The 26,189-nt window shown below is 42.2% G+C and overlaps 3 protein-coding genes across 3 annotated transcripts; 1 reads left to right on the forward strand and 2 right to left on the reverse strand.

The window, feature by feature from the left end:
- Positions 1-3,090: 3,090 nt before the first annotated feature.
- On the reverse strand, positions 3,091-6,837 carry LOC128732380 (uncharacterized). Its single transcript, XM_053825628.1, has 6 exons — positions 6,786-6,837; positions 6,454-6,724; positions 5,714-6,391; positions 5,112-5,419; positions 4,440-5,052; positions 3,091-3,208 (listed from the first exon to the last, which is right to left on the reverse strand). Exons 1-6 carry the CDS (start codon positions 6,835-6,837, stop codon positions 3,091-3,093), a joined length of 2,040 nt encoding a protein of 679 aa, XP_053681603.1.
- Positions 6,838-9,285: 2,448 nt separating this feature from the next.
- Positions 9,286-10,305, forward strand: LOC128732524 (steroid receptor RNA activator 1-like). The gene is made up of 3 exons (XM_053825790.1): positions 9,286-9,446; positions 9,511-10,023; positions 10,085-10,305. The coding sequence occupies exons 1-3, from the start codon at positions 9,413-9,415 to the stop codon at positions 10,264-10,266; spliced, it is 729 nt and encodes a 242-aa protein (XP_053681765.1). The 5' UTR covers positions 9,286-9,412; the 3' UTR covers positions 10,267-10,305.
- An 850-nt stretch (positions 10,306-11,155) lies between these two features.
- Positions 11,156-24,134, reverse strand: LOC128732381 (G2/mitotic-specific cyclin-B3). The gene is made up of 4 exons (XM_053825629.1): positions 24,064-24,134; positions 11,968-13,117; positions 11,567-11,897; positions 11,156-11,493 (listed from the first exon to the last, which is right to left on the reverse strand). The coding sequence occupies exons 1-4, from the start codon at positions 24,132-24,134 to the stop codon at positions 11,156-11,158; spliced, it is 1,890 nt and encodes a 629-aa protein (XP_053681604.1).
- Between the last annotated feature and the right edge of the window lie 2,055 nt (positions 24,135-26,189).

Genomic DNA, 26,189 nt, shown 5'->3' on the forward strand with positions numbered 1-26,189 from the left:
ACCCAATCTTTTCTGCTTCGCGCTTTAGTCTGGTGTACTGTTCAGCCACCGCCGCAGATGTTTTGCCGATAATATCCATGTCATCGGCAAAGCAGACGAATTGGCTAGATTTGTTGAATATCGTGCCCCGCGTGTTGACATCCGCTCGGTTCAGAACACCTTGTAGCGCTATGTTGAACAGCAGACATGAAAGATCATCACCTTGACAAAGCCCTCTGCGTGATTCGAATGAACTTGACAATCCACCCGAAATCCAAACACAGCACTATGTACCATCCATCGTAGATTTAATCAGTTTGATGAGCTTCCTGGGGAAGCTGTTCTCGTCCATGATTTTCCATAGCTCTTTCCGGTCGATGGTATCATATGCGGCTTTGAAGTCAACGAATAAATGATGTGTGGGAACTTTGTATTCACGGCCCTTTTGGAGGATTTGCCGCAGTGTAACAGCACTTTATAGGTGGGACAGCACTTTATAGGTGACATTGAGAGAACGGTGATCGCTCGATAGTTCTCACAGTCCAACTTGTCGCCCTTTTTATAGATCGGGCAGATAACCCCATCTTTCCACTCCTCCGGTAGCTGTTCCGTATCCCAAATTCTAACAATTAGTCGGTGCAGACAAACGGCCAGTTTTTCTGGTCCCATTTTAATAAGCTCCGCTCCGATGCCATCTTTTCCAGCTGACTTGTTGTTCTTTAGCTGCATGATGGCCTCCTTAACTTCACCTATCGTTGGGGCTGGCACCTCTTCCCCGTTTGTTGCACCGTCGAAATCGTTTTCCCCGCCGCCATGGTTTTCCGCCTGGGCGCCATTCAGGTGTTCGTCGAAGTGCTGCTTCCACCTATCCGTCACCTCACGATCGTCTGTCAGAATACTGCCAGTCTTATCCCGACACATTCCGGCTCGCGGCACAAAGCCTTTGCGGGATCCGTTCAGTTTCTGGTAGAACTTCCGCGTTTCCTGAGAACGATGCAGCCGCTCCAACTCTGCATATTCCTGCTCTTCCAGGTTGCGCTTTTTCTCCCGAAAGATTTGGTTTCGCTGCATCTTCTTCTGTTTGTGTCTTTCCACGTTCTGACGTGTGGCACTGCGCATCTTGGCCGCCTGTGCACTGAACCTTCCAATCACCGGTTTGTATTCCTCCTCCTGGCCGACCTGAGCATTGAAATCCCCGATGACGATCTTGATATCATGGTTTGGGCAGTGGTCGTATTCACTCTCCAACTGAGCGTAGAATTCATCCTTGTCATCATCGGTACTTCTGAGGTGAGGGCTGTGCACGTTGATGATGCTTATATTGAAGAATCGGCTTTTGATTCTCAACCTGCACATTCGAAGATTGATTGGCTACCACCCAATCACCCGTTTCCGCATCTCGCCCATCACTATAAAAGCTGTACCCAGCTCGTGTGTGTTGCCGCAGCTCTGGTAGATGGTATGTCCATCTCTGAACGTACGTACCGTTGAGCTCTTCCAGCACACCTCCTGCAGCGCTACGACGTCGAACTTGCGGCTCTTCAATACGTCAGAGAGCACTCGAGTGCTCCCTTGGAAGTTGAGAGATCGGCAGTTCCACGTCCAAAGTTACCAATCCATAGTCCTTTTTCGTCGCGTGGGTCTATTCCGATTGTTCCAGTAAGAATTTATTTGTGTTTCGTTCCGTGATTTAGTATTTTTTGTGACGACGGCTTGCAAAGCCAACCCGCTGTTTCGCCGGAGGGCCAACGAAACTCGAAAGAATCTCAAATACGTGTTAAGAGTAAAGCTTCGTTTTTGAAAATGAGTCGTATTGTTTAAGCGTGTAAGCTGCCCCTTGCAATGGTCTATAAAACACTTACTATTCGACGCTACCAATTCGCTCATTTCTCGCTCACCCCTTTCTCTTCATTTCTCTCTCTCTCTCACGCACACGCTCACACTCATACTCGCACACATACTAACTCATTCTCACAGGCAATCATACTTGTTTTCACAAACATTCTCATTCACATACTCATATTCACTCAATCTCACAGACATACTCACTCATTCATACTTATGTTCAGTCACTCATTCTCACAGTCATTATCGCATATACTCAATCGCATACTCATACTCACTCAAACTAATCATGTCGGCGCTGAAGCGAAAATGGCGCGAGGATCAACAATTGAGTCCTTAGAATCTCGTGTAATCGATCTCGGGGAATGTTTCACCACCGGGGAACTTCTTGTCGGAGTCGGGTACCCCCACCGCCGGGGACTACTCGAGTCGATGATAGCAGAATGAAAGTTGATATAATAACGACACTCACAGAAAGAAATCCTGCGAGGGTGGCCGTGAAGGGATGGACGTTTAGTTGGTCGCCATCCCAGCATCGGTGCACGTCTCGACAGGTGTATGGAGCAGTGTACAGACTATGTTGCAACTGCAACGACAGTGGAGAAACGACCAGCGAACTACCCATCCCGATTAGCATTGTTTCGACAGACGCATCGGTGGAGTGACGAGTACGACGAAGCAAACCAAGCTTGGACAGAAACACTACGAGGGCGACCGTGAGTGGATACATGCTATGTTGGTCGCTATCCTTGGAACGGTTCACGTCTCGACAAGTGAAGTGGAAGTGCAGTTGGCCAACTCGGCGGAGCAGTGCTGAGCCCAATAAAAAAAACCCTACAATGGTGGCCGTGGGGAGATGGAAGTCATGACGGTCGCCATCTCTGGATCGGTACACGTCTCGACAGGTGCAAGGAAAGTGGACGTTGAAGGAGCATGTAGTAGCATCAAAGATGGCAGAACCCTGAGAGGGTGGCTGTGAAGGAGTGGATGTTATGATGGACAAACACAGCCTCCCTCCGAAGTAATACTTAACGATAGTTCCAGGGGGGTAAAGGTCAGACGGCCATGAAGTTTCTAGTGCAGCGTTTCCCAAATGGGGGTTCGCGAACCCCCAGGGGTTCGCCAAAACTTTAGTTCGCTGCAGAATAGTATAGGGAAATCCGCCAGGGGGTTCGCGAACCGGAAAAGGTTGGGAACCGCTGTTCTAGTGGGTTAGAATCCCACTTTGTGCCACATACATCATTAGTGTGCCTGGCATAGAGCGCACTACTCACTCATCCTCACATACAGCAGCGATCCGGCATCGGCGAGTTGGACACAGTGCAAGCAGCTGACGTCGATTCGCGTGTCGGAGTCGGGAGACATTCCATCGCCGGGACAATCTCTGTCGGAGTCAAATAAATCCATCGTCGGGGATTATTTGAGTAAATACAAACGCGCGTCATAGTAAAAAGTTCTGCGAGGGTAGCCGTGATAGGATGGTCATGTAGGTCGCCATCCTTAGAACGGTGCACGTCTCAATAGGTGAAGTGGAAGCGAAGTGGCGAACTCGATGGAGCAGTTCTGAGCCCGACGGAAACTCTGCGAAGAGATGGAAGTCATGACGGTCGCCAACTCTGGATCGGTATATGTCTCGACAGAGGCAGGAAAAGTAGAAGGTCTAGCAACATGGAGTATCATCAAGCATCCGGGAAAAATCCTGTGAGGGTTGCTGTGAAGGAATGGACGTTATGACAGCCGCCATACCCGGATCGGTACACGTCCCGGCAGGTGTACGGAGCCGTGTACAGTTACAGCCTTCCCCCGAAGTAATACTTAACTGTAGTTCCGGGGGGGGGGGGGGGATTTTTAGTGGGTTTTAGTGGAACTGTGCCACACTCGGTCACATAAAAAAACACTTAGTCACTAATTCTCATAGACATATTCACTCATTCATACTCATTCTCACTGATTCACACACCCATACTCACTCATTCATTCACTCATACTCACACACATACTTACTCATTCGCATACTCACACTCAAACTCTGCCTTTCTCTCTGCTCGCTCCTCCGTCTCTCACTCGATAATAAAAAAATCTTTTTGCCGCAGAACCATGAATATTTTTGAAACTAATAACGTTTTTGACCTGCTTTTCGTTTCAAATACTCTTTAGTGTTAGGTGAAAGTTTAGCAGTAAAAATAGCATTTTATGAAGTGATTAAATTTACTGTGATTTATTCCATGCGACCAGCATCAAACTAGCAATAATTGATGCAACCAATATAGGGCAAGATGGAGAATTCAGCTTTTCAAAATACTGGAAACTCTGTCAGCACGTAGAAACGACGGAAAACATAAAAATGAATGTTTGATATTATAAATGAACTTTCATCACGTACATATCGTTGAGGAAATTAGCGCTGTCATGTCCTTAAGGCGGGGCAACAAGTTAAATTATGTTCAAATTAAGCCAGACAAAGTTAAACCGTTATTTACCTTAGCAAGAGTAATATTAACATTCCTTGTTCTTATCTCGAACAGAAAAAAAAAATCACAAAAACCGTTGTTGCCCCGTCATACACTACACACAAATTGTTCTCTTATTAAAAGAAAAAGAAAGAACGCACTTACCCTGGGATCTCCAGTGGTTGGTCGCCGTCGTGGCGGTACCGATTGTCAACCGGTATGGGCTGCCGTTCCGGTTTGGCCATGCACATGCGCAACCCATCCGGGACTTCGGCAATCGCGTACGGGTTCAACCCGAAGTAGACGGCTCCAATGTTTAGCTCGCGTCCGTAGCACGCCTGAACGATGTTCGCTGGCAGCATTGCCATTGTCTTACACTTGATAGCACTGGTTCCGGTTCCCTTCAGGGCCGAAAGCGGCTCGGCAATGTACGTTTTGTTCTTGGAAAAATTGTAATTCGTCAGCGTAAGCTGATCGCACAGGACGAAAACGATCTCACGATTGTCCAGTTTTCGATTTAGCAACGGTCGGTTACGGTACGACTGGTGCAGACATCCAAAGATGCGATCTTTTAACTTGATGCACTCCATGTAAGGAAATGGGATTTCAAAATCAAACTCGTTGCTGTACAGTAGGTACAAATCATCGAAGGGGTACGGCACAAGTTTGCTGGTTGCTTCACATAGATCAACTATCTCGTTCCAAAAAAGCTCGACCGATTTATCTACATCCTTAGCCAAACTAAGAGACGGATATGTAAGTGACGAGACAGTTCCGACTGCAATGAAATCCCCAATAGAATTGATATTTTTAATAAAACATTCAAAAAAAAACTACCTATCATCAAAGAATCCTGTTTGAGCTTAATTACAAGGTGATGCTCCGAAAGCGTCCCATTTTCTACAATTTGCGCTATAATGGTTTCGCAAATACGGCTCTGGATATCGGCCAGTCCGGTGATATGAATCTCCACGAAGTAAACGTGCACCTTTTCCTTCTGACGCATGATGACTGCAGCGTACTGTAGGCAGCTAAGTTGAAAAACCCGTCCAAAAATTATAATCGGAGGATCCCATCCGTTGGCGATACACTTGGTTTTAAGCAGCGAGTTGAAGTCATAATTTTTCATATTATGGAACGAGTTCCTGCGGGTTGGTCTAGGAGTTATTTTGCGGGTCAGTTATGGTAAACAGACGATCGACATTTATTTTACTCAGGAATGGTTCGATCACTTTAATTAAATTTTGATTCATTTGACAGTACCATGAGACATTTGTAGAACTAGTTATTATCTACCATTTTGCTGTGTTTTGTGTTGTTTGCTGAAAATACAGCAAAACTTTTTTGCTCGGTAGAGACGCTAATGTCAAATGAACCAAAATTGTGTCAGTGATCAAGTCATCACTGATTTCACTATGATTATTTGCCACAATACTTACCTCAGGGGAGGCATCGCCCACTCGATATCCAGCTGAAATTTATTCAGTGTATAACCCTGAGCAGCAAACATTACCACTTCAGCCGATTCTCGCCGGGCAAACTCGACGAAAGCAAATTCACGAACACGAGAAATCTTGATGATTTCATTGCGAGGAACCAATCGAACAAATAGCGTATACAAATCCTTGGAGGTTACCTCGGAAGCAATATTCCGAACAAACAGCGTCTTCACCTCGTCTACTCCAGAATGATCGAGCGACTTTTGCGGGTTGGCCCAAACAATCTTAATGTCTCTATCCCAAATTCGCATGCAGCCTGGAGTAGTTTGTTTTTTGGCTCGCAAAGCCGCTGCATGGTCCGGAAAATCCATGAACGCAAAGCCTCGATTGTGAGCTCCGTCGGCAATCCGGTTGTGCATGACAAATCGCGTCATTTCCGGAAAGAGCGAGCGGAAGGCAATTTCGATGGTCTTACGATCCAATTCCTTTGGTAGATTGCCCACAAATAGACGACATTTTTCAAACGATTTCTGAACCTCCAACACCTGGTTGCCTCTGATGAAGCAGTGGTTCAACACCTCGATGGCTACCTTAGCGTCGTCTTCGGTGGTGTACCGAACGAAACAGTACCGCCGGTTCTGATTATTGTAATCCATCATCAGTCGCATTTCGTAAATACTGTACAAAACATAAATCTCTCGTTAGCTAACCTTCTACCAGTCATGCTGAAACCCACTTACCGTCCGAAGCGTTCGAATATCGGAACCAGTTCCGCTTCGGTGAATTCCGGCGGAATGCGTTTTACGTATACTTCACACCCGAAACCGGGTGTCGGCTCCTCCCAGGTTCTCGGAGGCCCATACTGCCGACAGCCGTTGACCTGGGTGACCGGATACTCGCTTCGGTAGATTTCCGGCACCGAAGCATCGAGGATGCGAGGAAAAGTGACGCTACGGTTTTCCTCAGCAACAGAACTTTCGTTTGTTGCACTTGTGGCATCCGTTTCGCTAGCTAATAGATATAAACGGTATTTTCTGCAAATGTTAAAGGTAGAAAACATAATTTTACTTACCAGAACTGTTGGACACCAAAAGAACGCCATTGCTTCCATTCGCGTCAGTCATTACGTAACCACTTTTATTCTTAACTATTTAATAAAAACTTTTTCTCTACTTACAGAACTACTTTATATTCTTGAAAGTTACTAAACTAGCATGAAGAAAAGACTGATTCGTTACATTTGCAACGCAATCGGGAAAAAAACGTGCTTCTTAAAAATTGCTTCTTTCTTCTTCAAAATTCAAAATTCGAATGCCGGCGTCTTTCTTTTCAGCTTTCACGTGGCCGTGAAAAATCGAATTTTCGCGGAGAAAAAACGGTAAGCGGGGGGCGCGTAGATGTATTTTCGTGCAGCGCGTTACCGGCAGTGAAGGGTTACCACATGCACAGATTACAGAAATCTGGCTTTATTCAAGGGTATGTAATCATGCTATCTCTTTCTCATGTAGGAGTGAAGAGAGCATCCTTCAACTAGTTCGCCGGCAATTAGAATTTCCATTGAATAAAGCGTTAGCCGTCACTCGAACCGGAATGTCAGAAAAAACGGTTACATTGCAATCATATGCATTTGACGTTCGTTTCAAACCCCTGGCTTTATTCGCTATGTGAGCGAAACGGTGCTGCCACCTTCCCAAGTTTGTTCTATTTGTGAAGTCTGTGCACAGGTTTGTTACAGAGTGAAAAGGATAGACAAAACTTTGCACCAATTCTTCACAAACTTTCCATATGGCAGTTCCATGAGAGTACAAGAGATCGATTTGTGCTTACATAGCGAATTGGCCTTGCCAGCGTTGAAAGAGATTTCGTAGGCTGCTCGCACTTACAGGGAATCTCGTCAACGCGTGAGTGTTAACAAAAGCAAAAATACTTCCCTTTCTTTTTTTCTCACGCAAAACCCTGAACAGTATCAGCAACGCTGGCAAGGCCAATAGTTTTCAGAAGGTCGCATAGTCAACCCTTTTGATTTTGTTTTTGATGCATGGCCAATCCCAAGTAACAACGGTAGCTGAATTGCAAGAGCAATGGCTGTTTACGGGTTGGTTTAAGTTAAAGCTGCATAAAGTAAGCACTTAAATCACAGAGAACAGATTAACAGGCTCGATGAAGTAATCGATTTTTTGTGTGTAAAATCTGCCGGTGGCGCCCTCCAGAAATAATTTGCCAAAGGCATAAAAAAGTGTGAATGCAGCGATGGCCGCGACATCAAGTTTTAGTTTGCCACTTACTGCTCGAGGGCTGCTTTATCGAAAGACTACTTGTTGATTACATAAAAACCTTTTACACACTTCTCGTCGATTATCTGGTAGTCTGGGGTGACATAGCGATTCTCGTTTCGAGTGATTTGGGTTCGTTTCGCCCATTCGTTTAACGTGGTCGAAACGAACCAAAATCACTCGAAACGAGAATCGCAATGTAACAGGGGTCACACATTCTGTGCTAAAGGTTAGCAACCATCGGTTTTGTTAATAGGTACACATTCAACAGTTTCCCGTTTTATTCTCGAACGTTAGCAATAGCATCTGTTCTCGGTGATTTAAATACGACTAATTTCAACTCACTTCATCACGTCCGCTATGGTTTAGATAGCAAAGGTGCAAGGAAACGAATGAGGTTGCATCACAGAGAACAGATTAACAGGCTCGAAGGAAGTAATCGATTTTTTGTGTGTAAAATCTGTCGGTAGCGCCCTCCAGAAATAGTTTGCCAAACGCATCAAAAAATATCCATGTACCTTTATCAATATTTATATCATAGTTCTGTATGCTTATACAATGTTGTCAAAGGACTAGTGTTTAGTGCTTACTGGTTACTTGGGAAATGTGAGGTTTGAACACAGAGAACAGATTAACAGGCTCGAAGGAAGTAATCGATTTTTTGTGTGTAAAATCTGTCGGTAGCGCCCTCCAGAATTAGTTTGCCAAACGCATCAAAAAATATCCATGTACCTTTATCAATATTTCTTTGTGCTGGAGTTATACAGCAGCGATGGCAGCGACATCAAGATTTAGTTTGCCACTTACTGCTCGAGGGGTGCTCTATTGAAGGATTACTCGTAGATTATATAAAAACTTTTTACACACTTTTTGTCAATTACCTGGTAGTCTGTTCTCTGTGATAGTTAGTCACCCATGTTCTCAAATTTTTTACGCATAATAAAGAAGGCTACAAGTGCAAATGACTTTAAAATATATTCCTTACATTTCATTGTAAATGTTCAAATATTTCTCTGGAATAATATAGCTGCATTCATTAATTACAATTAATTTAGTTTTAATTTTCATGCAAGTTCCACCATATTTCAGAACTATTTCTTCTTCTTTCTACACACACTAATGCAACCCTCGATGGTCACATACCTGGTATAAATCAATTTACTTTGATCTTGTCCATCATCAAGGAACTTCCGACAAAAAAAACCTTCTGAAAAAACTGGCATCACTGATTATTTGTTTTGCAACGATGACAGTTAACTGTTTATCGTTAGTGTGAAGTGGAAATTTGTGGGATGCCGAGATTTACGGATTTCTTTAATTCAGCATAAAAGTTTTGTTACTTTCTCTTTCTTTAAATACACTGCACTTTTCAACATTATTAAAAATTTATTTTCTGTAACAACACGCCATTATCTGAGCGGAAAAAATGAGTGAAGAAAATTACCGTAGTGCCACAAAATGTAAATAAACTTGCAATCACAGTAACCGGCTAATTTCACCATCTAGTTTTCCTCGTTTTTTAAGCTCATGACCCCGGCTGGAATGATCCCCCGAAACTAGGCTACTCCCCATCATCGGTGGCTAGCTCTGGCCAAACCTCGAAGCTCAATCTGAACAAACGCGTCGCTTTTCCCACTTCCGGTGGACCACCTGCAACTGCCTCTCCCGGTGCACCGGCAGCAACAAGCTCGGGTGCAAGCTCTCTGCCACAGTTTGTCCCATCTGCTTCCCTACCACCGTCGTCGCCTTCAGTGACCCCCAGTGCTCCTCCAGTGGGTCAGCTCACGGTTGGCACACCTCCCAAAGCAATCGCCATGCAGCTTTCGAAGTCAACGACCAACTCCGAGGATGGTGGTGAATATCCGGCGAAGCCGGAGATGTTGGTGTACGTTCGTGATACCTTGGAAAAATGCGTTCTAAAGTTAGAGACATCCAAGCAGGCGGATATCCGCAAACGACTATCTGTGATCGAACAGAGCTGGGCGAACGAAAAGCTCGGTGAACCTTTGCAACGAAAGCTGTACCGATTGGCTCAAGGTAAGAATTTTAAATTGTTCCTTTCATCTGGAGTGATTTTTTTAATGAATTAAATTTACAGCACTGACAGACGGCAAGCCGAACGAAGCTAACGAAATGCACCGCTCGATAGTGCTGGACCATGGGCGTGACTGCGTACAGTGGGCACCGGCTTTAAGGCAGCTGGTGATGGCATTGCCCAAGCAGGCGGAACTCCCGAATGGAGAAAGTGCGGAAGCGGGGGCTATCCTGAAACCTATCTAGTGATTTAGTTTACATGTTTTTGTTTCGCTAACAATAAAGTTCTACGTGTTTTGGATATAGTTTCGGATTTTGTTAGGAAAGAAAAATGCTTGCTTTTATTTTAATGACGCCTAAAAAAGCTCTTATTAAAGGGAGGGGAACTTGGTTGACAGACCGGAAGGCATGCCCTTCAATCGAACTGATCGTACAATATTTACAAGTCATCGAACATTTCTGCGTCTGGTCCTAATACTTAAACTAATTTCCTGATTTACTCGTCGAGTCTGAAATGAAGCCGGAATGGCTCTTCCCATTGTACGTTCGTAACAAATAAATAAAATTTAGTTCCCTGGGGATGAACTTTTTTTTCAAAAACACGTCGCTTGTTGAATAGTTTGCAGAAAACACGCCCTTCTTCTATAATTTAGTACCTAGTTGTGTATAATCGAATCGAAAAATTTAACAATTTGTTTTTTTACCCATTAATTGAATTTCGAGATCAGTGAATTATTTTGCGATGACAAGTTTGAGTCCGTCAACCTCTCTCATAGCCACGTCCATTCACGTTGTGTGCGTTCGAATGAAACACTTTGTGTGAATAAATCTTTAATATAAAAAACCAAAAATCGTTCAATTCCGGTATTAACACAAGACAGATAAAAGATCTTCGGTAAAAATAAAATAACCAACATAAAAATCGAATCGAAAAAGATTAAAACATTTCCGATGGGTGACACGGTTCTGTTGCTCGACTGCCTCCGCTCCGGGAGCAACACGGTCACCTAAAAAGATCGCACTCATAAAATATACTTAAAAAATGAATTTCGTTTCGACTAACTAAAAACTACAAAAAAAGGTGGCTCAAGCACTGGTTGGCAGGACGTACCCCTCCCGTAATACGCAAACAATCTCAAACTGTTGTAGTCGTAGTTGTTGTTCCCGCGGCTGGTGTGGCCGTAGTGGAAGAAACCGTTGGTGAGCCTGCGGTCGGTGACTTACTCTGGTGGGATTGGCTGCTGGTGTTGTTGTTTCCGGAAGTCGTTGTCGTCTTTTTCACTGAAACCGGCGCCTGATAGCCGGTTGTGTCGAATAGTTTGGTCAGATCGGTGATAAAAGGCTTCTTGGCCGACTCGAAAAACAGCTCGTGGGAGTACTTGTGCCGAACGGTGTTGAGCGATTCCTTCGGCTTGCTCGTCATGATGTTGTTCAGCAGGATGGCAATCTCAGCGAAGTCTTCGATTTTGTAGCCTAGCCAGGGGGGAAAGACAAAAGGAATTAGCAAAGGCTTACGCAACGGAACTAAGTTATAGCCGGCACTCACCTGAGTAGAACTCCAGCGTCTTGTTCCAACCGGGCATATTGTTCATTCGCATGGCAATGAATAGTGCTGCGCAGGCCAGCTTCGAGTCGCGCTGCTGTACGATGGCATAATCCATCAGGCTGAACTCCAGGATATAGCGTGCCAGCGTCAGCACCGGCATATCGATCCGGTTGACGCGAGCATAACGACGCAGGAAGCGGTAGGACAGCGGAATGCCCAAATCGTACCCGATTGTTTTGAACACAGTCATTTCCATCAGAATCATTTCGCGCCGCTGATACGCACCGTCACAGATGTAGTGAAAATCGTCCACCGTTGGCGGGATTCGTTCCTGAGGATAAAAACAAAAAAAAAAAAACTCAATTCCAATGGATAACTTTATCAGAGTGGGAAATATTTACATCGAATTTACTAGCTATAAAGAGAGCGGCAGCTCCCAGCAATTGCAGCGAGTCCTTCTGGACCTCGGCCCTCGACAGATAGATATCGACAATCTTCACGGCCAGGTAGAGGGTTTCGTGGTTCAGCTCAAACGATTCCTGAATTTCCACCATCCAATCGACGAGCAGCGCTCGCATCCACTTGCTAATGTGCGGCTGCTTGGCCATATAGTCCGGAATGAGAAAATGCTGCTCCCGTTCCTGCTGATAGGTGAAGATCTCGTGAGCGTAGTGCGAAACCTGAAAGATGTCGTTCCAGTTCGATTGATCATAGTCTTCCACTCCCAGTGGTATCCGCTTGTCCGGTGACGGTGTATCTGTTATAACGATTACTCCTTCACTCGGACTGCTTGACTGGGAGGAAACCTTTCCAAAGTTGTCCGATAGCCGAAGCGATCCACTGGATGTGATATCCTCCAGGGCGGACACGTACAGGCTCTCGTCAGTCTTCTCAAAGTCATTGGAGATTCTTCGCTTTGGCTTAACCAACTGACCAGCCGCCGCGGTTGTTGTGGTTGCGGTGGTTTGCAATTTCTCCTCTTTGTAACATTTGTCCACCTTAACGATGGTTTTGGCAACAGCGGAAAATTCCTCTTTCAAGGTTTCACACACCGATGTTTGGCCTGCTTTGGTGGTTCGAGTGCTAGTGGTAGTTTTCTTTATGCTCAGCTGCTGACGGCTTGCTGCGCGTGTCAGAATCTTTGTAGCCGCTCGTGTTTTCGGTCCATCTGGATCGGGTTTGGTAAAGACCTCTGTCTTTCCGGAGGTTGTTGTTGCCTTGCCGGTAGCAGTCTTTTTGTTAACGATGTTATTCGTCAGTTGATGCATAAGCTGTGAAGCTTGCTTGCTGAGGGTGGTAACAGCGCCACCGCCATTCGTGGCCGCCGACACCGCCGTTGCTTTCGATCCCTTGAAGCCGCCGCCACCTTTCAGGTCTCCTCCGTCGTGTTCCACCGTCTGGTGAACGGCGGCATTGGTTAGATTGCCGAGTGCCGATCGCTTCACCCCCCGGTCGTTCTTTAGTGGGCTGTGATCGGCTTTCCGCTTACCACGCGGCACCACCGGTTGTTGATCGTCGGGATTTTGGTTTTGATTGTTCGATGCTTTGGATCTGAAAAGTAGAAAAAACAGCATATGAATTACATGTAACAGAAACCTGAGAGTAGAAACTTTGGAAGCAGATCGTCGGCAAGCCGCAGTATGCTATGAAATTTTATATTTATGTCAAAATAAAACGAAAATGCATTTAGTTCTAATCTGATGCAGTGCCGACTTAGTTTTTTCCAATTCAAATTCAAAACAAATTATCAGATGATACTAAAAAATTGAATATCAACTCACTCCCAATGTATATATGTAGCTGATGTGTATTCACATGAAAATCAACTTCTGTTGAATAAGCAAATCAAAGCAGGGGCCATTTTTCCTATTTTTCATATTCGTTCACAGATTATGAGACGAGATCAACAAAAATTTGAAGACAGGTTTTTGCAAAATTGTTCCAAACTTGGAAGACTCTAAGAACAGCAAGTTTTAAAACCGAAAGATTCCGGCAATAGCAAGTAGACCGACCATAACCGTTAATTGCGAAAAGGCTATTGTAATTCAGTTTGCTGGGGAAGGCCTCGATACGTGAAAATTTTTAGTCAAGGCAAATAGGGTAGTTGATCCAATAGTTGTGGTAGTACCAATAGTTGCGCCACTATTCATTATTAATGCATATTTTCGTCACCGTAGCATTTTAGATAAAACCATTACATTCATTATATAAAACAGGCTTTTAGAAGTATTGGTAGTTAGACTACACCATTTAAAATTAAAGCATTATTTGCTAAAATGCCAATTTTCCAAAATCCAACGCGCAGTTGGAGCGCACAACTATAGGCGCTCATCTATAGTTTTGCTACGATGTTTTTTCACTTAGCAACCTAGCAATGTATATGGAATAACACAATTAAAGGAACATCAAACTTAATTAAGGAAACATTAGCGCAACTGTTGGTACAATATAATTGAATCGGAAAATTCATTTCTTCTTTATAAAGCTTCTCGTACAACGAAAGCAATTGTCTTGCCTTGTGACAAATACCTTGTATTTGATAAATTTATATCCCACAAGCATTAATTGAAGCATATAGCTCAATAAACAAGCAAAATGAAGTTATATTGTGCTTAGTGGCGCAACTAATGGATCATCTACCCTAGGCGGCTTCGGAATTTTGGATAAGATCCGCCGGCTGAAGACGCAAAAGAAACAGTGAAAACGGCGTTCAAAGACAAAAGTTTTTTCGACGGCCTTCATTGCAGATAGTCATTTGGAGTATGTTCGAAACAAGTAAACGGCAAAGTCAAACGTACATAAGTCTCTTTCGTTACTGACAATAAAGGAACATTTAGCTGACCATTTCTGGAAATTGGACGAGCTGATAAGGTAAGATGCGCTGAAAGATGCGGTAGCTACCGTGACAGAACTTGGTCAGGCGAGCCAACTTTTCATAACTTTGCTGGCTTCCTTCGATGTTACAACAATGGCGATGGAAAATCTCCCTGATAAGCAGTTCTGCTTGGAAACCCCCTCTCATGAGTAGGTGGTTTGTCGCGCACTTCGGCACACTCCTAAACTTAATTCCGCATGTAGAATGTAATATAGTTTAAGTTAGATATATGTGTAGTATGTAGTATAGTATTGCATAATTTAGCTTTATGTGTAGCATGTGTCTCGTAAAGCGGAATGGAGCGAAATCGAACGAATTTGATTTTAAATTCAATCCGTTTGGGCCGAAGCACCGGGAGGGCTTACTCAGTTCCCTAAATGAATTGCTGGTATGCACAGAAATTTCTCTAGAAAACTGAAACCAAATCCTACCCACCATTCATGAGATTTTGACTTACTCATGAACATTAAAATTTATCGCTAGTTAGAACGAACGAGTGTTCAAAAATGATGTGATGTCTTTATTTGCGTAATCGAGACATTTTCTATGAGATTGCCATAGAATTTGTGGCTGTTATGCGATTATAGACAGCACAGCACTGAAAAATATACACACACGTACATGTATACATGTGTATGCATGTATGAGTGTGCATGTATGAGTGTGCATGGGCGTATAGGTACGAATGAATATACAGTCGATATTTGTATAACGCGGGTAATTGGGACCGTGTTGTATGAAGCGCGTTATACAAGTACACGTAGCATATGGAAATTGAGTTAATTGGGGCTATACCCGAATTATACGAAATTTTGAATCAACACGACCATGGTTCCTTTGGGAAAGATGTCAAGTATATATTTTTCCGTCTTACAGGTGCTTGGTGAGACAGAAAAAATCTCCTCTTGGTCTTCCAGAGCTTCCGGAACATCCGCTAAGTTTTCATTTCTGTGAAGTCTTCTCATAGCTTCAAAATTCTTTTTAAAGTCCCTATGGCTTATCATTTGGCGTAATATAAGTAAAGTAAACAATCCGTGCTATAGAGAAGCCATCCGGATCCGGACCAAACCCGGAACATCCGTAAAAGTGCTCAACGAGCGAAAATCGAAAGATCCGACATTAAATGATTAAAATTGATGATCAAGGGCATCGAACCGCTTATCGCGTTGACGAAAGCAACGAAGTTTTGCTGAATTGCTCAGGAAAAGGGGAAATCAAAAACAATAATACTTTTCTCTCACTTTTTCTCAGGCAAAACCCATAAAAATATTAGATACCGTTAACGCGGATTACGGAATGGCCATGGCTAACTACGATGGTTCTATTTTTGTTAAAATTTTCCCAAAAGAGCGCAATACCTGGTGAAGAGCTTATACAAAAGTTAATATATTTGCTATTAGATTTGTAAGTACAGTAAATGTTAGTTCAGTTTACTATAAAACGTCTATCAAATTATACTAGCGAAATTGGTAATTTCAACAAACTTGCGAAATAACCTCGTTTATTTGTTAGCGAACATTAGCAGTATTTGCATCATTTCTGTTTCTGAATCCGAAATGTTTTATTTCAAAGCTTTTTTAAATTGTAGCGCGGACTTCAACATGAATTTTCGCTTATTGCACACTTTGACGGCAAATCCTAATTTTCCAGTGAATGTTTTGGTGGCCATGTCGAGTCGTGAGCGGCCTATTTAGTTGAGGATTGCTGATATTCCATTTCATTTTGAACTGTTACAAATTGAAAACATTTGCATTTCCAGTGACCAATTTCAGGTAAGCTTTGAATTTTCTCCCGGTGAACCATCCAAATCCAATGGCCAAATTGAGTCACAAATAGTCGAAATATATTTCTAGTAGGCTAGTAGACTAGACTATAGTTGTTGGCCAGACTGGCCTTTCCGCACCTTCCATCAACCCATTGGTCGCAGATTGTTGACGGTATCTGTCAACCGGGTGAGTCAGCATCATTCCATCAAGAACGTTGTTTACATGTGATCTGAAAGTGCTTATAGACTAAATCGCTATTATATAGATTATTTTCTAAAATTATTCTTGAATCTACAAACTTAATCTATAAATGTTCGCTTATATACTAAGGGAGTTTAGTTCTAATCCAAACTTTCAATTAAATTGGTAACCTACATTTATAATAAATCCTGTGCTTGAAGCATTATTAGGAATACCGTTACGACTGGATAAATCTTTAATAGCCAACTTGATGGCCTACTTAGAAGGACTGTATATTATAAAGAAGTCATAAAACAAACTAAACGTGAGTAACCTATTAGTAGAATAAGCTATTCAAGATCATGCAGATTTGATATTACATAGTTGTTACATTACATTATTGTTATAAGCCTTATAAAATACTATCTACCTGTATATTATTTATAGGAAAATTATATTCTCCCATACCTCGGATCGTGCGTTTTAATTCGTTTCTGACGGAGAATTATAATTTCGGAAATTGCCGTTGAACAGAATTCAACAATAGTCAAATTACACTCAAAATATTCACGATATATTCTGAATTTTCCGGAGGACCACCTTACGGCTCCCTAAGGACACTTATTTATTACTTTTTTTACCAATTACCCGACCTTAGTTACTTCAAAAATATTTTACCAATTTTAACCAACTTTACCAATACGAAAATTTCAACGGATATTCCGGAACCTCCAGCAGGCCAACCCGTAACTTTGTGGTTTTCGTAAATCACTTAGAGAGTCAATTGTTATATGCTCTACAACTTCTTAAAAGACACCACGGTCGTATCTGTTCAAAATCGCTCAAAATTCGAGTTTAGCCCCAATTAACTCAATATCCATACTGCCGTGAATCGCATATCAGTCCCATATGGAAATTCATCAATCGGAGAAAACAGTGATGAAAGCTGTGATCATGTTTATCAAGATAAGAAAAATATCGCATGACATATCGTTATTAACTTGACTCAAGAATATGTATTAAAATGTTTTTAATACTTTGGTAGTACTATACAATAAAAATATAATATTTTTGTATAAAAAAACAACAATGGGACTGATATGCCATTATTTTGCATGACATACTGCAAAATAATTGCATATCAGTCCCGCTATGACCGGTTTCTATTTACGGTGTAACTGTCAAAGTTGATTGTTTCGCTTAAAGTGTTGTTTATTTAAAAGTTTTAATAACTCCTGAAAAATGTCCTCGTTAAGTTTGCGGTACGAAACGCCAAAAACAACGTTGAAATTATGGATATGCTTCCCGACAGTTTTTTTTATAAATGTTTTTAGCGTATCTCAATATGTTTTAAATAAGTTGAAGCCTCGACCCTATATCGACAACATCAGATACGTAGTTGTAAAAAAAAGATCATACGAATTCCATTACAGCAACTCTGTGAATGGGCTAAACCAAAACCATTGCAAGATTTTTACAACGAAGCAAGAAAAACAAGTCATGTCTAATGAATTTGATATTGAAAATCATTTAAAAAGACAATCAACCAAAATTTTGATGGATGATTGATGATGGAAGGAAAAAATCATTGATTAAAGCCATCGTTCCATTAGTAGACGAAACTAAAAAACAATTTTGGATTGAATTACCAGGACAAAACCAGTGAACGCATATTTGACGAACGATCTGTAATGTTTGCTAACATTTTATCTATAATAAGAGTAAATATGAGTAAATAAAGTACGTAAGAGTTGATAAAATTGTGTTATCATTCATTTGAGCTTTAAAGTATGGGATATATTATATCTTCTTCCTGCGCCCACCGCTGTGGGACTGATATGCGATTACTTTTAAGATGGGACAAACTGACCTGATATTTTTTTTATATTTTTTGAAATGAAACTAGCTATTTTTTTGTTACAACCTAAAGAACAATGATAACTAATACTGTTTAGCGATTAAACTCAAAATCACAAAAAATACATATGGGACTGATATGCGATTCACGGCAGCATATGCCACGTGTATTTGTTATACGCGGAAAATCGCGTTATAGAAATATCGTGGTACCCGCGCTATAGAAATCCGCGTTCTACAAATCCGCGTTATACAAATCTCTACTGTATGTTTGAGTGTTCTACGATGAGTCGGAATTTTTGCTTATACCTATGCTGCCAAACTACAATTATTAATGGGCAGGAAGTTATAGTCAGTAGCTGTGTATCCTGTGTCAGTTTCCTATGTTATGTAATAATAGTAAATTACTAATAGTGCTATCGTTGTTGTTACTGTCACCTCTATTGTATTATTTTTGTTTTGGATGTAATTAATTATAATTATTATTGTTATTTTCTTATTTCCTTCCTTTATTAGAGTGATTTGCATGTCTTGTGACTAACCGCGTTAACGGTATTTAACTAACAACATAAAATTATCACGAATGACGCTATTTGTCTCCCAAAGACCCTCCTAATGCTGATGAGCTACTGTCGGAGAGTCCATCAAGTCGGACGGTGGCAACTCACCGGCGGCCTGCTCCTCTCCATTCCTGCTGCTGTCGTCGCGGTCGGACTTAGTGGATCTCTCGAAAAGCTTTATAGTCTCGATATATATTTTGTTCTGTCCATTGCCCAATCCTGGCAGACTTCAACTGGAATTCCATTTCTAACTAAATCTTTTTAGAGTATAGCTCTTCAAGTTAAAACAGGTATTCGATTCTCTGGCTGATTCAAGCGATAGTGAAGGGCTGTCCTCAATATACCATCATTCCCACTTCCTAAAATATGGTCATAGTACATAATATATGGCCATGGTATGAGGATTTTTTCGATTCAATACCATCCTCACAGAATTATCAACTTCGTTAACATCTTATTAAGTCTTGCTTTAGTGACAGCTTGCACTTAAGACTTAACACGGCATATATACATATCTCCAAGTGAAGTGCTACATGATCCACCTCATCCTTTCTTAGTTACAGAATTGCTTCAATTTGACCACGGTCTGAAGAGCATACCGACAAATCGACAATCGAGCATACCGCTACAAATAGGCAATTATTGCCACCGGGAATAATACGAGCGAATACCAGTCCCCATTATATCGCATCTGCTCTATTTTGCGGAAGTTCAAGTAGTTTTTCGATAGTTCTGAGCGATAATATTGCTCTTGAATAATATTCCGCACAAAATATTCGAAAATTTACGCCAACAGCTACAATACTGCAAAGATAGTAGATAAAGAAGCGGCTGTGGCTTTTAATGAGCATAGGTGGTTGAACAGCGCTGGGTCAATCGTGATGACATGGGTAGTTGGAGATATGAGTAGCGTCCATTCTAGCGAGTAGTTAGTCGGTAGTAGCATAGGTGATGGACAGACATAGAAGTCTCGTGATATTACTAACCCGAAAATTGCAATCAACATGTTGATTAAAAAGTTCTTCTCTTCTTTTCTTTTCTTTCTCTGCCTGATCTCTATCGCTTCTTCTCACGGCTACAATGTTGTCGTGAGGGGAGGCAAGAGATCAGCCACAGATGACTGCACTGGTGACAACGATGGAGAGGACGGCGTGGAGCCAACTTGGGGCTTAAGTAAGATCGAAGACGAACAAGATGAGGAAACAAACAAAGGAAGGAGAAAACAAGATAAGTACAAGCCAATTTATTCAATATTCACCAAGTACACAATTATAACGAGCCAAGTTCTGTCACTCTTTTTCCTCCTCATTAATCCATAATCACCAACGCATTATGGCGCTAGTGTTATCCGCAAGGATTCTTTTATCATTATCACAACCACCTTATCTCAGCCCTGGACAGACTTGGCTCTAACTGCCCCACCTCGTGCTGCAAACAGAAACAGAAACAGATAAGCAGTTGTGCTTGGAAACCGTGAAAGCAAGCCTGTTGGCATAGGAATGGAAAACAATGGAACAGCAACAGCACTACCAAGGAATCTGAATGTGCAATGTTGGCAACTAAGCATGGAAGGAAGAAAATTCTAAGAATAAAAACTGTAGCTGGAAACTTTTCGGGCACAAATTTTAGTTTTGTCCTGAGCGTATGAAACGTGAACCGGCAACAATTCCAAGCCCCTACCTTACCCCCCCTCCCCCCGTGGCTATACCTAAATATACTGCGATTTGAATAATTGAGTAGCCAAGCTAGGAGATGCAGGGTTGTGTGGTTTTTAGTTCCTAACCTTTCAACTGTAGTTTTAGGCAACCATTAAACCATACGACTTTATTTTCAAGTGTTATATTGTTTAAACTAATATGTTTGGTAGACTAATCTATTTCCAAAGCGCGAAATAAGGCGCTATATCCTTGGCCAATTGCATTCTGGCTTCTGGTCTAAATTCCACTGATTCATCCCGAGGATCCGGAGTATTAAAAACCTTTATTAGCAAAATACTGGATATGGGAAATATGGGAAGCGTCTGGTACGGGAGGTCCACGCTTTCTGCTTTCCCCTTCATGGTTGCGAAGCCGCTCTTGAGAGGTACGAAACAATCGACTTCGTACCTCGTACCAATCGAATGTTTGCAGGTAATTCCATTGACCAAAACGGATGCAGATTTGTCCGCATGTTCATCTCGTTGAAAATCCGGATGAATACAAAATTACGAGACTCCGCACTGAATACCTCTGGCCCTGTCCACAATATTTGTTAGCGACCGGACCTGACGGTATTGTATCGTGCATACTGTTCTCGCAAGACCTTTTTTTACTATTTTTTAATACTTCAATCCAGCAGTGCAGGTTCCCTACTCTGTGGTATCCTGCTTCCTAAGCTGGGAAGCTTGGCGTTTCCGCACCGTTCTGCAAGTGGCTACACTCGGACCTAACACACCGTGGCTGATTGTGAAGATCGGATCCGAGTTTTTCGATTCGTTTAGTAACATCTTTTTTTTTTGTACAACAGGGGATCAATCTTCGACCCTTGCTCTTTCCTCTTTTTATAAATAAACTATCAGCTCTCCTGCCACCAGGCTGTCGGTCATTTTATGCCGACGAGGTAAAAATCTATAAGGTAATTAAAGTGGACTCCGACTACATTGAACTGCAACGCCTTGTGGACAAATTCGACGATTTGGGGCTCGAATAACATGCTTACCGTCAGCATCTCAAAGTGGTTCGCTATCTCCTTTAAAAGTAAAAATAGGTCTATAGCTTTTAGCTACAACATGATTTATATTTGTTACAACGCGTCTATCACATTTGTGATCTTGGTGTCGGCTGGATAGCGCACTTTCCGTATACACTATACAACGACATCTCCAGAGTCAATAAGCAACATGGAGTTATTTTTAAAATCGCTAAGGAATTTCGTGACCCGTACTGTTTTCGTTCTTTGTACTATGCACTTATAAGGTCGTTTTGGAATTCGGATCAATAATCTGGTGATTTGGATCGCTAGAATCGAAGCAGTTCAGAAAACCTTCCGCCGTACGAGGAACGCTGCACTGCAAGTACACCTGGACGTCACCAAACCAAACAGAATCACAAATCGATCACGTTTTGATCGACTCAAACATCATTGACGTCAGATCCTATCGAAGCGCTATCTAGTGATGTTTAAGATGCGCCCAAAACTTTCCGTTCCGTTAAATCTCGCGCGACTGAAAGCAACCAGCCACTCGAAGCTGTACTACCGGAAGGGGACCATCGGACACGTGGCACGAAATCATCAGAACGACTGGATTGACGATGAAAGAGGAGGGTGATTGTTGAGAAAAACGTTGCGTGGACGGCCAAAATGCGCAGTGCCAGATAGATGTCGGATCCTGGAAAGACACAGACACACATTTTCCGGGAGAAAAGGCGCTGCCTGGAAGAGCAGAAGTATGTGGAGTTGTAGCGGCTGCATCATTTTCAGGAAACACGAATTTTCTATTAGAAACAGAATGGATTTCGCAAAAGCATTGCGCTGGAAGCCGAAATGTGACGGGATAAGAATAGCAGTAATATGAGGGACGATCGTGGTGGCCGAAAGGTGGAAGCAGCACTTCGATGAACACCTGAATGGGGCCCAGGTGGAGAACCATGGCAGCAAGGAAAGCAATTTCGACGATGCGACAAACGGAGCAGAGATTCCAACCCCAATGATAAGCAAAGTTAAGGAGACTGAAGTTTTTGGAGCGTCTTAGTAGAATTCGAAACCTAAAAATAAAAAATAAGAAAACTTATCCAATTTAATTCTACTATGTGTATTTTATTCACGACAGATACGTATTTCGCCTACGACTTGCAGGCTTCCTCAGTGTCTGTTTTCGAACTCAGACTCAGTTCGAAAACAGACACTGAAGAAGCCTGCAAGTCGTAGGAGAAATACGTATCTGTCGTGAATAAAATACACATAGTAGAATTAAATTGGATAAGTTTTCTTATTTTTTTTTTAAGGTTAAGGAGGCCATTATGCAGAATTTATTAAAATAGCACCAGAAAAGCTGGCCGCTTGTCTGTGACGGCTAATTATTAGAATTTGCGATAAAGAACAGCTACCGGACGAGTAGTGGAAAGATGGGATTAGGTACCCGATCCACAAGAAGGCCGACAAGTTGAACTGTGAGAAGTACAAAGCACTGCCCCAAATCATATTCCGCCGACTATCATCAATCGCAAACAAATTTGTGGGAATTTATCAAGCCGGCTTCGTTAAAGAACGTGCAGCGGATCAAATATTTAGACTGCAGATCTTCAAAAAAGACCGTGAATAAAGAATTCCCACACACCTTTGGTTCGTTGACTTTAAAGCTGCATATGATACCATCGATCGAAAAGAGCTATGAAAAATCAAGGCCGAGAACGGGTTCCCTAGGAAGCTGAGCAAACTGTTTCCATCTACGATGGATTGTACACAGTGCTGCGTTCGGATTTCGGGTGGATTGTTGAATTGATTCGAATCACACAGAGGACTTCGTCAGGGTATGATCTGTCATGCCTGCTGTTCTACACAGCGCTATAAAAGGTGTTATTATCGGCTGAACAGTACACTAGATGGCCGATGGAACAGAGGACGACTAACCCCGCTTGGGCATTAGTGAACGATCGACGGCGATGAGTTCGATTAGGTTGACGAATTGGTCTATCGTGGCTTTAATTTTAAAGGTAACGGTGGACATTGACACCAGCCAGCCGTGAGATTCGGAGGCGTATTTTCAGCGAGAGTTGTGCTCCCAGCAAAGTTGTACTCGAACAGGTTAAGCCCCTGTACAAGCCGCTCATTTGACCGGTTGCTTTCTACGGCCATGAAACGTGGTCAATGCTTGAGAAAGACCTGAAAGACCCAAGAACTATTTTCGGCGGCTTACAGGAAAACGAAGTATGGAGGTGAAGGATGAACCATAAACTTGCACAACTCTCTGTGTAAATCCAGTATTCAAAAGGTGGCTAAAGTGGCCGCAAACAATGGACATGGCATGTTACTAGAATGCCCGACAACTACACTGCAAAACTGGTGCCTGCTTCAAATTCACTAGCAACAAGACGACCAAGGGCGAGAAAGTACACGGTGTCGAAGGAATTGGAGACCGGTGGATTATAACCAGGAGAATTGGAAAAACTTCATTCATCAGTCTTAGGACTTAGGAAAGTCTTGGTGTTTATTGTTGCCTACATCTATGTTGTATGAAATATGAAACGATAGCAATAAATAATATAGCAAAACATAACTCACCTAGTGGATACCACCTTTCTGAGCAGAGGCAGCATAGCTGTGCTTCCTCCATTCTGCTTGGCTGGAGCCATATTCGGTCTAGATTGTATTAGGCTAATGCCAACAACACTCTACCGACCGTTAATTTTCGATTACGCTCTGTTCAAAATGCACGAATCAAATTTCTTTTCCTATAAATTTTTTAGATGGTTTTGCTTCTTCTAAATTAAACACAAACGCTTTTCTAATTAATAACTGTTTACAATTTTTTTCGATTTTACAATATGACGTCAGGCGGTACAAAAAAAAAAGCACGCACACACTCACATCAATTAAAAAATTGTACGCGCTAGCTCACAACGGTTTTTCTATCTTCTTTTTCACTTCCCAGCTGCACGCTGAACAATTCAATATGACAAGTCCCGAGTGCTACCGTAACCGTACACCACCATGTCACCGACGTCCAATAAACGGATTCATCTCTAACAACAGGACACTTTTTTCGTTGACTAGCCAAAAATATTGCAGAAATGCAGCGTTCTGTTGCTTCTTGGAAATCCTTATTAGTAAGTGATTACTTCTGAGATTAGCACCGTATCAATTGTGGCCTGAAACAATAAAAAAAAGACGATATTTAGTGGCACTGTTTAATACTAATATAGCAGGAGTAACACACCACATTTTTTTAAAATAAAATATAACAAGAAAACAATAGGATTTAACAACAAAATAAGACTACAACTTGAAACAATAATCAACAACCGGGTATCCCGAAAAATAGAGAGCCGAAACAATCGTCAAGCCGGGAGTGCAATTGGCAACTATTTCGATCGCCACCATAAGGGGCTGACGTGTCTAGAGCTAGGCGCGCGCATTTTACACTCCGTTTAATCCATACCAATCGCACAGGACGAAGCGGGAAAGAAGGACTGCTCGGTGTCACTTTCGCACCAGGCCAGACCAGCACAGTTGTAGAGTAAATAACCGAAAAATATTCCTACGATGAATGGTGGTTCTATGTACTCTCTTCCATCCACAGCTGAAGCAATCGTATAAGCTGCTGAAGGATCAAGACAATCTTCTTATTTCCTTCCGTGGGGTTTCTTGTGCGATCCTTCGTATCCTTTTCTGTTCTTTCTACATGCATTCACGTACGAATACATAATAGTACAAATAAACACTAACACACTCGTTCGAAGAAACCGGGAGAGCCCGCTGCATGCACGGACTTGTTACGCGCCAACAAATCCGGGTCCGGGAAGGGTGTGTGCGCCTTTGATGCATTCAAAACCTCTCCGTCGTTCTTGATTGATAGCTGAAGAAGCAACTCCAGTTGAGTCACTCAAAGTGAGTCAAAATCAGAGGCGCGGGTAGTACGTACCCGCCAGAAAAAGTTGTTCTCTTAGTCATCGCCTCGGTGAATTCATTGTGACTGCAGATACTTAAATTTTATTTTAGAAACCGAACTTGAAAACAGGCGAAAACAATTTGTCATACTTTGGAACACAGTTTACCAGTTCAGAAGTCAGCTCTCGGAATCATTGTATCGCAAGAAAAAGCTATTTTATGCACTTAGTGAAAACTAGTTCCCCACCTACTCTTGATTTTGCTGCCACTTATACATATATTTTCTTTCCGAAAATCCTCATAACGCAAGAAATGAAGTCCCTACACCTTGTCAGCCCTCCTCTCTTTTGTTTCCCAGACACACGTACATATGCTATCAATCTGGAAATTTACATAATGCAATAGAAACAAAGCCCTTTTCCTCTTATGGAGCTCCTGTATTCCTCGTTAGGGACGTCCAGCTACTTTTGTTCTGCATTACATTGATTCCCTTATGTCAAGGAACATATATGCCAAGTCTGATGAAAATCTGTCCAACCGTTACGGAGTTATGGCGGAGCGCATACAGACACAATTCGAATAGGATCACTCTATTGAGAATCTCCATCGCCATCTGTGCCGTTGTTTTCTTAACATTCCATTTAATAATTGCACAATATTTTTCGAATAGATAGGATCGGGAGCAATTGAATGCATTGCTGGCCAAAACGTCACAAAATTTTGAGTATCCTAATAATTATCCAGATAAAATTTAAGTTGGCCAAATTCCACCCTTGCGTTTGTTTCTTTGTCGGTAAGCA

Source organism: Sabethes cyaneus, chromosome 1 (assembly GCF_943734655.1).
Source record: "Sabethes cyaneus chromosome 1, idSabCyanKW18_F2, whole genome shotgun sequence".
Taxonomy (NCBI): Eukaryota; Metazoa; Arthropoda; class Insecta; order Diptera; family Culicidae; genus Sabethes; species Sabethes cyaneus.

Excerpts from the sequence above, each read along its gene's own strand:
- LOC128732380 (XM_053825628.1), bottom strand. The coding sequence starts at position 6,837 with ATGACTGACGCGAATGGAAGCAATGGCGTTCTTTTGGTGTCCAACAGT. Across the intron at positions 6,392-6,453 it reads ATATTCGAACGCTTCGGACG|TATTTACGAAATGCGACTGA; the intron begins GTAAGTGGGTTT and ends TGTTTTGTACAG. Across the intron at positions 5,053-5,111 it reads ACAGGATTCTTTGATGATAG|TCGGAACTGTCTCGTCACTT; the intron begins GTAGTTTTTTTT and ends ATTTCATTGCAG.
- LOC128732524 (XM_053825790.1), top strand. The coding sequence starts at position 9,413 with ATGAGTGAAGAAAATTACCGTAGTGCCACAAAAT. Across the intron at positions 9,447-9,510 it reads TTACCGTAGTGCCACAAAAT|CTCATGACCCCGGCTGGAAT; the intron begins GTAAATAAACTT and ends TCGTTTTTTAAG. Across the intron at positions 10,024-10,084 it reads GCTGTACCGATTGGCTCAAG|CACTGACAGACGGCAAGCCG; the intron begins GTAAGAATTTTA and ends TTAAATTTACAG.
- LOC128732381 (XM_053825629.1), bottom strand. The coding sequence starts at position 24,134 with ATGGCTCCAGCCAAGCAGAATGGAGGAAGCACAGCTATGCTGCCTCTG. Across the intron at positions 13,118-24,063 it reads AGAAAGGTGGTATCCACTAG|ATCCAAAGCATCGAACAATC; the intron begins GTGAGTTATGTT and ends TCTACTTTTCAG. Across the intron at positions 11,494-11,566 it reads GACGCTGGAGTTCTACTCAG|GCTACAAAATCGAAGACTTC; the intron begins GTGAGTGCCGGC and ends CCCCCTGGCTAG.